Source organism: Abrus precatorius, unplaced genomic scaffold (genome assembly GCF_003935025.1).
Source record: "Abrus precatorius isolate BTA unplaced genomic scaffold, Abrus_2018 Scaffold10, whole genome shotgun sequence".
Classification (NCBI taxonomy): domain Eukaryota; kingdom Viridiplantae; phylum Streptophyta; class Magnoliopsida; order Fabales; family Fabaceae; genus Abrus; species Abrus precatorius.
The window spans coordinates 35549280-35562867 of record NW_020874292.1 but is presented as its reverse complement, the minus strand read 5'-3'; the positions used below and the strand labels follow the sequence as shown (position 1 = coordinate 35562867).

At 28.0% G+C, this 13588-nt stretch overlaps 2 protein-coding genes across 3 annotated transcripts; both read left to right on the top strand.

Annotated features, from left to right (window-relative positions):
• The first annotated feature begins 347 nt into the window (after nucleotides 1-347).
• Nucleotides 348-4074, top strand: LOC113864380 (serine carboxypeptidase II-2). Of its 2 annotated transcripts, none has more exons than XM_027498008.1 (10): nucleotides 348-712; nucleotides 805-912; nucleotides 993-1088; nucleotides 1169-1261; nucleotides 1583-1668; nucleotides 1753-2016; nucleotides 2114-2247; nucleotides 2558-2653; nucleotides 3471-3576; nucleotides 3682-4074. In XM_027498008.1, the coding sequence occupies exons 1-10, from the start codon at nucleotides 427-429 to the stop codon at nucleotides 3841-3843; spliced, it is 1431 nt and encodes a 476-aa protein (XP_027353809.1). In that variant the 5' UTR covers nucleotides 348-426; the 3' UTR covers nucleotides 3844-4074. The 2 variants fall into 2 exon arrangements, with proteins under 2 accessions (XP_027353809.1, XP_027353815.1); XM_027498014.1 differs by having other exon boundaries at nucleotides 1753-2001; nucleotides 3682-3908.
• A 5813-nt stretch (nucleotides 4075-9887) lies between these two features.
• LOC113874957 (pentatricopeptide repeat-containing protein At4g30825, chloroplastic) lies at nucleotides 9888-13150 on the top strand. The gene has a single exon (XM_027513298.1). The coding sequence runs from the start codon at nucleotides 10017-10019 to the stop codon at nucleotides 12510-12512; it is 2496 nt and encodes an 831-aa protein (XP_027369099.1). The 5' UTR covers nucleotides 9888-10016; the 3' UTR covers nucleotides 12513-13150.
• The last annotated feature ends 438 nt before the right edge of the window (nucleotides 13151-13588 follow it).

The following is a 13588-nucleotide window of genomic DNA, read 5'->3' as shown; positions in this document are numbered from 1 at the left end:
AAAGTGTTTTTATGGTTGAAATAATATAAAATTAAAAAAAGAAATAAATGCTAACATAATATTAATATGAATAATTTAATATTATGAATTAAATTTATTAAAGTCATATATAAGAAGATTATGAAGAAGAATATTGGTAATTTAAAAGTAATTCATTTTTATTGTTAAATAAAATAAAGTAAAAATGAATACTACGTTGTACGCCCCATTGAACGAGAGAAAAATGAACATGGTTCATAGTAGCAATTTTTCTTAACTTAATAAAAATCAAATTATAAAAGTCATAGATTGTAAAAATAAAAATAAAATAAAATCTCTATAATAAAATTATAAAATCAGGATAATAGTTTATATAAAGCCGTGTCGTGCAACGGATCTCTTAGTTGTAACGAGTAACGAACGGAGGCAGAGACTGTGGAGCAAGCAATGGGCCAATCAGAGTTGTGGTCTAAAATTATAGGCACAGCCACAGTGTTCTTATTTTGCAGTTTTACAGTTGCAACATCTTCTCCGACTTGCAGTTCCAAGGAATTGCCCCAACAATGCAAGGACAGGGTTGGTAGACTCCCAGGGCAAACCTTCAACATCAGCTTTGCACACTATGCTGGCTACATCACGGTCAATGAAAAGGATGAAAGGAATCTCTTCTACTGGTTCATTGAAGCACTCGAAGACCCTCAATCCAAACCCCTTGTTTTATGGCTCAATGGAGGTTCCTGGTTCCATCAACTTTACTCTTTCTTCACTCACTAACTAATCCTTTTTTAATTTTTATTTATTTGAAGTTGTTGATCCTCTCTGCAGGGCCTGGATGTTCTTCCATTGCTTACGGAGAGGCAGAGGAAATTGGCCCATTTCATATAAATTTAGATGGCAAGACCCTTTATCTCAATCCTTATTCTTGGAACCGAGGTGATGATTCACATTCACATCCTACAACATGACGCTTCAAGAATGCGGTTATGTCTAAATAGTAATTGTGCTTTTTGTAGTTGCCAACATTCTTTTTCTTGACACTCCTGTTGGGGTTGGATTTTCTTATTCAAATAAGACATCTGATCTGCTCAACAATGGCGATAAGAGGACAGGTACCTCTCTTACCATTCTCCATCTCTTTATCTCTCTATGTATAAATTTGTCACTTGAACTAATAAAACTTTTTGTGCAGCTGAAGACAATTTGGTATTTTTAGTGAAGTGGTTGGAGCGTTTCCCCCTGTATAAAAGAAGTGACTTTTTTATCAGTGGTGAGAGCTATGCAGGTAAACAATTGTGTAACGTATAACTTGTACTTTCTAGCTTATCCACCATTCAGGTTAACTCGAAAATAATTGATGTTCTGTTTGTTATATTTTTCAAGTTTGTTTGTTTCGTTCGGCGATTGTTATTTTGTAGCCATGGCTTGGTAGTAGTGGTTTTGTCTTCAACTGAAATAATTTTGGTACTTTTTAGTATAAGATAAAAAATGGTGAGATGAGGAGGAGTAATAAGCATTTGAGTTCTTTGATATTCTGGTTTGTTTATTTTATATAGATTCAATAATGCTCTAATGGTATTCTTTACTCATTAATCCCCTGTATCAGGACATTATGTTCCTCAACTTAGCCAAGCTATTGTAAAGTACAACTTGGCTACCAAAGAAAATGCTATAAATCTGAAAGGTTTTCTGGTATAGATCTCATTTTTGCATAAAATTATCCATTATTTTGTGCTTCTTCTCGTCATTAATTCAATCTATATAACTCTGCTTCAGGTTGGAAATGCTCTAACAGACGATTTCCATGATCAGTTGGGGATTTTTGAGTTTATGTGGTCAAGTGGTTTGATTTCGGATCAAACCTACAGGTTTTTGAACCTGCTATGTGATTTTCAGTCAGTTGTACATCCGTCAGATTCATGTGAAAAAGTTATGGAAATTGCTGATAAAGAAATGGGAGATATAGACCCGTACAGTCTCTTTACTCCCCCGTGCCATGCTAATGTTAGCCAGTTAAATCAGCTGGTGAGAAGAAAGCAGGTGAGTGAACACATTTCCAATTTTATAGCATGCTACAATGTATTTGACTTGTTTATAATACAGACTCTTATTGATGATGTATTATGTCATGAAACAGAGAATTGGCAGACTCAGTGCAGGGTATGATCCTTGCACTGAAAAGCACACCACAGTATACTTCAATCGACCTGAGGTCCAAAAGATTCTTCATGTTGATCCTGATCATAAGCCTGCTAAATGGGAGACCTGCAGGTAATGATCATTAGATAAAAAGTTTCTATTTATGTCTCTGAATTAACATTGAAAAATAGAAGTTAAAACAACTAGGTTCAATGATCCAAATACTGTATTGTGTGAACTGGGAAACAGTATTGAGAATATCAGAGAAGCAAAATGAAACTAAATTGATTTGGAGATTTTGAGAATGGGTAGTAACGTTAGAGATTGTAGGCACAGCATAGAATGTATTATTGTACCATTTGCTATTTCTCTCCATGTTTGCATGTGTTTCAGTTTCTTATTACTGAATTTTCAGAGATCTGAATATTCTTATTCTTACCAGTGAAGTGGTAAATACACATTGGATGGATTCTCCAAGATCAGTACTCAATATTTATCGGGAACTTATTCGAACGGGATTGAGAATATGGATGTTCAGGTTACTCTTATTTTCTAATATCTTCATATGAATACGTATGTGTTTAATTTGTTTCCTATCGTACTTAAATACTAGTAGTAAATTAAGCTTGGAAGGACTTCAATTGAATATCAGCAGTAGGAAGTATCTGTGTTCCGTTTACCTAGGCAGTTTGCTAATGTTTAACAATTTTGTTAATTTAAGCCTTTTAGGTCTAATTTGAAGCATCTAAAAATAAAAATTTCTTTTTGAAAAAGATAGTATTTATTACACTTTTATATTCTCCATATAAAGAACATTTTCTTTTCCAATAAAAATTTGCTACTTTTAGTTATTTAGAATCAGTCTTAAGAGTTGAAGTTGACATTTTCTTTGTTTAATACATCTCCTTGTTTAGATAGAGGCATATGGTGAGGGTAATATGAAGGACAAAAAATTTATCAATAATTGTGTCCGCTTGGTTCACATAGGAGGTAGACCGTAGATCCAATCTGATGCACTGAAATAAATATCTAGTTGTTCTTTTACTCAGAAGCATCTATCATTTTTGCTCGTTCAAGAATGCGAGGCTTAAATTAGGGAGTTGACTGTGGAATTTGTGCGTTAAGTCGACAACTTCACGTAAATATTTTATTTAGTTTTAGTTTCTTCATAGCCCAAGAATTTCCTGCGTGATGGTTTCCAGTTTCGACAATCAAAGGGTAACATCTATCTTAAGTTTAAAGCCAAAAAAGTCATTATAGAAGTAGCCATGTATGCGTTCTGGAATCTTATGGGATTGAAACCAGTATTCTTTCTTTCCTTTCCACCAAACTTATTTTGTGTTCCCTTATGTCAGTGGTAATACAGATGTTGTAATCCCTGTGACATCTACGCGCTATAGCATAAAAGCTCTTAAGCTTCCTACAGTGAGTCCTTGGCATGCATGGTATGATGATGGGGAGGTAAGTGATTCAACAAAGAGTGATTTTTTGTTTCATATTCATGACTTTGGTTTGTCTTATTTTTTGTCCCTTCACTTAATTCTTGTGACATGAATGAAACAACAGGTAGGAGGATGGACCCAGGAATATGCTGGACTTACGTTTGTGGCTGTGAGGGGTGCAGGCCACGAAGTTCCTCTGCACAAACCAAAACTTGCTCTCACACTGTTCAAAGCCTTCTTAGCTGGAACCTCAATGCCCACCCTCGAGCTTCTTCGTTCCTCTTGAAAATTTACGTTACATTTTACCGTGCAACTATTCTCATTGTTATTCTCCGTTGAAATAAGTTCTACATCCAAGGGAATCCCATTTTTATATCTTTGTAATGGCACGGTTCTTGCGCGCACAACTCCATTTGTTTTAGTATTTTGAACATAGCGTTACTTCTTGTCATTATTTGACTATTAGGCAAAATCTTGAAGTAGCCGTGTAGTTTAAATTTGAATAAAGGTTAATTTTGATAAAATTAATTGATCTGTATCTATCAATATATATCTATCTATATGAAAAATTAACTACACCTATTTATTACTCCTTGAGAGTGCAGGATGGACGATTTCAAAACAGACTGTCCATTCATTAGATAAAAAATATCACTAAGATTTCATGATCCGCTGCCAAATTTATTCCTATTTAATAAGAGATCTTAATATTATACCTTGAAGAAGACTCGAACCTCCACGCTCTTTAGCACGAGATTTTGAGTCTCGCGTGTCTACCATTTCACTACCAAGGTATCTTGAAAGTGAATCGTATTTCATGAATATGATATCTATCTAATGTGATGTATGGAATATATGACAAAGGTAGAATGTTAGAGTATTTTTATGCATTAAATTTTTAAACGTATAAAGTCATCTTTATATACGTGACTCTATTTACTTATTATTCTATACATTAAAATTCGAAACGTATAATTTATGAATTGAAATTATATTTAAAGAATTTTTATTAGAATTATGAATTGTATTTAAAGAATTAATTTAGAACCTATAAAGTCACTCATATTAATTGCATCCAATTATTACTCTCTGTATTAAAATTTAAAACTTAAAATTTACTAATTGAAATTATATTTTATTCATACTATCTTTGAATTATATTTAAAGAATTTTTATTAGATTTAATGAATTGTATTGAAAAAAATTGTTAAAATTGATTATTATAGTACGTTACAAATGAGAACCTAAATATTTATATTATAAATTGTCTTAAATTACCATTTATTAAATTAACTACAATATTATTTAAAATTTATGAATTAAAATTATATCTGATTCATACTTATTATGAAATATATTTAAGAAGAATTTATTAGAATTTATGATTATATTATATATGTTGAATTAAAAAATTACACCTATAAAATTATTATTTTATATTATATATTATTAAATTAATTTTTTTATATATTTAAATTATTTTATTAATTATTTTAATTTAATTTATATTTCAATATTTACTTCAAATATTAAAATGTAATTTGAATAAAAAATATATTTTTTTATTAGTTTATATTATATATTATTAAATTAAATTTCTAATCAAAAGGTAAGTTTACATATTTAAATTATTTTAGTAATTAGGTTAATATAATATATAGTTCAATATATATCTCAAAAATTAAAATATTTGTAAAATTATTAATTTATACTATATATTGTTAAATTATATTTCTAATGTAGGCAAATTTACATATTTAAATGATTTTATTAATTAATTTAATATAATATATAGTTCAATATATATTTCAAAAATAAAAATATACGTTGACTGTGAATTATTGTTTTATATTATTAAAGTAAATTTCGAATGAAAAGACAAGTTTTATTATATTAATTTTTTATTTATTGACTTTTCATATATCTTCAGAAAATACTTTTTCTCTACTTATATAAGTCATATTTACACAACTTTTGAAAACTTACTCTTCTTCTTTTTATTGTCATATTTTTTTTTTGTATTTTGTAACCATGTCCTATATACGTAAGTATATGTGTTTTCAAGTTTAATATTTTTTATTTTATTTTACTAAATTGTGTTATATATTTTAATTTATTTTTTTGAGTAAGCATAAAGTCGTATTATTTTTAAATGATATAATGCATTGAATCTTAGTTTTAATTGATTAATTTGTATCAAATATCTTATTATATTCTTATATTCATCACAAGTAATTATTTACTTTTATGTTTTTCATGATATCGTAGGTAATATGAGTGTATATATTATAGGTAATATTTATATTTTCACATTAAGATCAACAAAGAATTATGTCAATATTAACATACCAGAAGTTACTTATTTTATAGATTCATTTAGGTATTAAAATTATTTAAAATCTCTTTGTTACGTTAATTATTATTAATTCTTTACTTTTTATTTTAACCATATTTTTAACTATTCATTATCACTTTATTGAAGGAATTTTAATGATATGCATATTGCTCATAATGTTAATGATACAAGATCTACTATTTTTTCTAAGTTAGAAAATTTCAAAAACATATATGAAATCTTAACAATGGCAAAATCAAATAGTGATATGATAAATTTAATCTCTCTTATACTTTGTTCTTCTTATTTAATTTTTAAATTTTTTTAATTAATTTTTAAAATGTCGTAATTAGTTGTATTACACCTGTGAACGATGTAATGCTTAAAAATGGTTGGTATTATATTTTTTGTCCCTATTATAAGAAGAAAGTTCATTTCACAACTACAAATTTTAAATGTGAATTATGTTACAAAGACGTAGAGTATTAATGACAAGATAATTAATTTATCACTATGTATTCTAAATTTTAAATTTTCATATTAAAATAAATTAAATTATATATTATGGCCTTAATTTATATACATTACAAGTTTTGTCTTAAACTTGATATTAAATATTTCACGGATTCAACTATATTTATCTTATTTGATAAAGTTGTTGAACAATTAGCACAAGTAAAGTTAAAAGATCTTATTGCAACATCTGAAATTGTAAGCAAATGTGTTAATTTCTAACTTCCTAAAAAATCTAATCAAATAATTGATTATATAAATAAAATATATTAAAACATATAACTATTTTTATGTGATAATTTTTTTTAAAAATGATGGTGAAGTGTTAAAGTTGCTTCCACAACTTTTAAAGATTATTTGCACTTCACATATTATTCAAATAAAAATGAGTACTTATTTTGAAAGTCGTGGAAGATTAAATTTCACTGTAAATAAAATTGTGAAGCCGATAGTGAAGGTAATATATAAGATTAAATTGGAGTTTCATTACTTTTATTTATAATGTTTATAATACAATAATGAATAACTTTATTTTCATTGTTTGATATTTTCAGATTGAGAAGGAAGAAGGTTTAGACAATACAAATGCAAAAATAAAAGAAAATAATTTGGCAATAAGTTGTTCACCTATATCCTCTAACATAAAAACACCAAATTTACTAAAAAGAAAGAAAAAATTAATGTATAAATTATAAATTTATAATTTATTATTTAAATTTTTTAGATTAGTAATTTATATTTGATATTTTCTTTTAGGTTGTAACTTGAGAAAGACGAAGTAAAAAATGATGAACAAAAGACAATAATGAAAAATTTAGAAAATTGAATCATTTTTATTACAATATTGTATAAATACTTTTAATATTATGTAGAATCTAAAAACTAAAATGTCAGCAAACATTAAGTATTTTACAAAATAATTTTGTTATTTTATTATATATATCTCTCTTACTTTATTATTATTATTATTATTATTATTATTATGTATTGGCATTGTTCTTAGACAAATCTTATATGTGATTCATAAATTTTATATTATATCAACATTTATAAATTTAATTAATATAAAGATTAACTTTTATATTAAATACAACAATTCTTTTCTTTTAGTTTCTACCTAAATCTTAATTAAAAATTTTAACTACTCTTTTTTTCTCTTCTTCCATTATTTTAATTTTTTTAAAAATAATTTAATAAGAATTGATATATCATAATTATGTATAACCTATTAATATAGATAATATTTTATATTATAATAATTATGATGACAAATTTTATTTTTTAAAATTAAAAAATTAACAATATTTATACTTAATGATTTTGTTGCAATGTTATTTTTATAAAATGCTATAATGATAATGATAAATTCAAAATTTTCTAATTAAAACTAATTAATTATAATAATTAAAATAAATTAAAAATTATTAAATATCGTAACAATAAAAATGAATATGATTTAACTGTTCTATTTTCATATTTAATAATTTTATATCGTAATGAGTAAATAAGTCAAGAAAATATAACGTTTTAACTTTGAATTAAGTTTAAATATTATATTTAATTTCTATATATATCATTTGTTTTAAAATTTTATAAGTATGAAGTTTAAATCTTTATAACTATTAAAAGATTTTAATTCTAAGAAAGATAGAAGTTAATGTTTAAAATGTTATAAAAATATTTTTTATATTAACATATCAAATTATATTTATTTATTAAAATTTCATATTCTAACTATATGATTAATCAAAATTTTTAGATTAGAATATAAATTCTAATGCTTTTGAAAATGTTTATGATAACATTCAATTATAAATGCAAATAAAAGTGCTTCTTAATGAAAAAATTTAGTCATTTTGTAAACTTACAATTAGTTTTCAAATATAAATTAAAATACAAATATTATACATAAAAATATGAAATCAGTATAAATATTTTTTATTAATATAATTATTTATTATGTTATATTCTTAAAATTATTAATTTTTTATTTTAAAAATTAAATCAAGTTCATTGAATATTGACCTCTTAAAATTAGGTAATATATTAGAGAGATAGACAAAAAATATATCTAAAAATAAAAATTAAATCTCTAATTCTTCATATTTATGTCAAAATTGATAGAAAACATATTTTTTTAATAACAATATAATATTTTAATATATTTATATTAAATTTATATTTATATATCTTTACAATAGTTAGAGACTTAATAATAATATATATATTTTTATTTTTTTTAGTTCAATCTATATGTTTCTTTTTATATGGTATTTTAAATTTATTTTTGAAATTTTATTTAAATTAATATTTGTTCTTTTAATAAAATTTTTAAAATATTATTTTATCATTAAATTAGTTTATAGATATATTTATTTTTATTAATTCTTAATTAAAACGATAAATAATAAACAAATTGTATTAATTATTTTAAAAAATAAACAATTATATAAAAAATTAATAAATGTATTATTTTAATTTTACGACTTAAATAACATAATTTTATTACAGTTAATTAGTTATTTAATAAAATTAATTAATTTATAATATCAATCAACATTAATTCTATTAATGTATCAAAAAATATAAAATAATTTAAATATTTAAAAAACTCAATTCTATATTTTCTTTTATCAAAAAATAAAATTTTAAATTTAATATATATTACACTATTATTAATTTTTAATTACAATATTTTTGTATGATAATTTTATTTATATATAAAAAGTTTAATATATTTTTATTTTTCAATATTAACATATAGTTTTGTGTATATTGATATTTAAAACAAATTTTTAAAATTCCATACATTAGTTGAATAAATACTTTATTTTTAAAAAAATATGATATCATGTTTTAATAATTATATAGTAAAATTTTATTAGTGATTTGAAATTATAATTATAAATAAATAGTTTATCATATAAGTTTAATTCAACAAATTTAAACAAATATTTAAATAAAAATTATAAAACTTTTTATTTAAATTTATAATTTATATTAAAAAGTTCATTATATTAAAACAATTATTTATATAATTATTTATTTAAAATTTTATGATAATAATGAATAATTTATAATTTTATGAAACAATATAAATTTTATTTTTAGATTTTAAAAATAAAACATTTATATGCTATTTTTATACTAAAAAGATACTAAATTATACATATTTTAATTAATAATTTATCTTAACAAATAAATTTTTTATTATATTTATATATTTTTTATATTTAAATTATATTTTTATATTTTAAAATAAATTAATTAAATAAAAAAACAAACCGTGTAAAGTACGGGCATATTTTCGATTAATTTGAACTACATATTTTTTTTATTGTAATATGTGTTTTTATTTAAAAATGCAAAAGTTATTTTTACAACTTTTAAAAAAAAAAATGTGATTACGAAAAATAAATTAAAGTTTTAATTAGATGAAAATTAGTAAAGCAGAAAGTGTTTCTTCCATAAGATTGATGTTAAATGGAATAAATATTGAGGCAATATTAATGGAGGATAGTTGTGGACAGTAAAGGACAACAGAGGAAGATGATGAGTACTTAATGGATATTATGAGATGAAAGGAAAAAGAAGTGCTTCCACAACCATTCATGGCCTCACTCACATTCTCCCTTTCTCTCGAAGCTTTCGATTCCAAGGCCTCAATTTCAAACTTGAAAACGAAGCGACTCCCCAAGCCAAACCGACACTCTGAAGCACCCTTCAAATTCACCCACTTAACCAACACTGTTCCTCTCGCAAACGCCGACCTCTCTTCCCTCGCTTCTCAACTCAGCGCAGGCCACTGCAACGCAATCCTCAAACGACTCCAAGAGACCCCCGACGACGATGCCAAAACGCTGTCGTTTTTCGACTCCATGAGGAGAACGGGCAAGCTGGAACGCAACGCCACCGCGTACAACGTCGTTATTCGCTTGTTGAGCAGAAGACAAGATTGGGAAGCTGCAGAGACTCTGATTTCGGAAATGATCACCAATTTCGGCTCCGAATTGAGTTTTCACGTTTTCAACACACTCATCTACGCCTGCTGCAAGCGAAACCTCGTGCAATTGGGGGCAAAGTGGTTCCGAATGATGTTGAATTGCGGCGTGGAGCCGAATGTTGCGACGTTTGGGATGTTAATGGGGCTTTATAGGAAGGGATGGAACCTTGAAGAGGCGGAATTTGCGATTTTCCAAATGAGGCGGTTTGGAATTGTGTGTGAGTCTGCATATTCTTCTATGATAACCATTTACGCGCGTTTTAGGCTGTTCAAGAAGGCCGAAGGCGTGATCGAATTGATGGAGAAAGATGAGGTTGTGCCGAATTTGGAGAATTGGTTGGTGATTTTGAATGTTTATAGCCAGCAAGGGAAATTGGGGGATGCTGAGAGAGTGTTGGAAACAATGCAAGAGGCAGGGTTTTGTCCCAATGTAGTTGCTTATAATACTATGATAACTGGGTATGGTAAGGCTTCTAATATGGATGCTGCTCAGAGGTTGTTTCTGAGGATGCAGAGGAGTGTAGAGTTGGATCCTGACGAAACCACTTACCGTTCCATGATTGAGGGTTGGGGGAGAGCTGATAACTATAAATACGCTACATGGTATTATAAAGAGCTCAAACGGTTGGGCTACAAGCCCAATTCATCGAACTTGTATACCTTGATAAGGTTGCAAGCCAAGCATGGAGATGAGGAGGGTGCTGTTGGGATACTTGATGATATGCTGGATTGTGGATGCCAGTATTCTTCTATAATTAGTACTCTTTTGCAAGTGTATGAGAGGGCTGGAAAGGTTCATAAGGTGCCGGTTTTGCTCAAAGGTTCGTTTTATCAGCATGTGCTTGTCAACCAGATTTCTTGCTCCACTCTGGTCATGGCTTATGTGAAACACCAGTTGGTGGAAGATGCCATGAAGGTGTTGAATGACAAGAAGTGGAAGGATCCGCGTTATGAGGATAATTTGTATCATCTTTTGATTTGTTCATGCAAAGAAGCGGGTTTGCTCGAGGATGCTGTGAGGATATACAGTCAGATGCTCAAAAGTGATGACAAGCCGAACATGCACATTGCCTGCACCATGATTGACATTTACAGTGTCATGGGCCTCTTCGAGGATGCAGAAATGTTGTATCTGAAGTTACGATCTTCGAGTGTTTCTTTGGATATGATTGCTTTTAGCATTGTTGTTAGGATGTATGTCAAAGCTGGATCTTTGAAAGGTGCTTGCGCGGTTTTGGATGCAATTGACAAGCAGCCAGATATTATTCCAGACAAGTTTTTGTTATGTGATATGTTACGGATTTATCAAAGATGTAACATGGTGGATAAATTAGCTGATTTGTATTACAAGATCTCAAAAAACCGGGAGAAGTGGGACCCGGAACTATATAATTGTGTTCTAAACTGTTGTTCTCAGGCTTTGCCAATAGATGAACTTTCCAGGCTTTTTGATGAGATGGTACAGCGTGGATTTACACCTAGCACAATTACCTTCAATGTCATGCTCGATGTCTTTGGGAAAGCCAAGCTTTTCAAGAAGGTTTGGAGGCTGTACTGCATGGCTAAGAAACAAGGCCTGGTTGATGTGATCACTTACAATACTATCATAGCTGCGTATGGGAAAAATAAAGACTTAAAGAACATGTCATCAACGGTTCAGAAGATGCAATTTGATGGTTTTTCAGTTTCCCTAGAAGCCTACAATTCAATGCTGGACGCTTATGGGAAAGATGGCCAAATGGAGGCATTTAGATCTGTATTGCAAAAGATGAAGGAATCAAATTGTGCCGCTGATCACTACACATACAACACTGTAATCAACATCTATGGAGAGCAAGGATGGATTAACGAAGTTGCTAATGTGCTTACAGAATTGAAAGAATGTGGACTTGGACTTGATTTGTGCAGCTATAACACTTTGATCAAGGCATATGGAATTGCAGGAATGGTTGAAGAAGCTGCAGGTTTGATAAAGGAAATGAGAAAAAATGGAATAGAACCTGACAAAAAAACCTACACTAATCTTATCACTGCACTGCGACGAAATGATAAATTTTTAGAAGCTGTTAAATGGTCATTATGGATGAAGCAGATGAAATTGTGAATTCACCAAGATATATCATTATCTAAACTGTCTTCTAACCGTTTCTTTGAAGAATAGTTTGACCTTAAAGTCGTACATGAGTACAGCCACTGACCGTTGCCGTTCTTGGTAAGACATTTTCTGTATATCTGCTAGCAAAAATAAACAAATGAACAGAAGATCGCTGTATCAAGTTTTGCTAATGTGTTGGAGAATCCAAGCCATTCATCCTTCTGATATTGTGTCATATGATTGACTGTTTCATGATTCCTATAGGAGATATGTGAAAAGAAAATTTTTATACGAGAACAAGAAGAGTAAATATTGAACATTGAATATAAATGATTAAAGATTAAAACATAGAAGTTACGTGACATCTTCAACAAATAATCTGATATATATATTTTTTTCAATTGATGTCTGAATCTTAGTCCAGATGTCCTGGCTTTTCGGTGGAATCGCTGTGTGGGACTTCAAATAAGGTGTCAGATATGAAATTGAAGTAGGATGAGACACCAGGGAGAAGTACTGTGATGATTAATATGGTATAAACCATGATAATTAAACCCGCTTAAGATTAAATGTGAAAGTTTTAGTGGGAAGGTACACCATCATTGATGTTTTACAAAAACAACATATAAAGAATAAAAATTAGAGTTTTATTTTAGTAAATGTGCAATAACATTAAATATAAACTGTTTACGAGATTAAAAATATAATTTTAATTAATAAAAAACACTAATAACCCTTAAACAACAGTTAAGTTTTGCCCATATATAAATGGGCTCCATAGATTGATTTTCAGAGAAACCATTAACCCGACGGAAACCAAAATTCGTATTCTGCGCAGAATTCGTAACACTGATCAAGTTGGTCGAACTACAGCTTTGTAATCAAAGGAATGAACAATTTTGTGCTATCGGAAAATTGCCCTTCAGGGAATTGCAAGCCAAGTTCCTGCCGGTGCAGCGAGGAATCCAAACCTCTTAGGCTTTCAAAACCAAATGTTCTGCTCTTTCATGCCACTTGAAAATATGCTTGTTAAATGAACAACACTTATCCAACATGACAGCAAGGAAATAACAAGTTTCTGACTG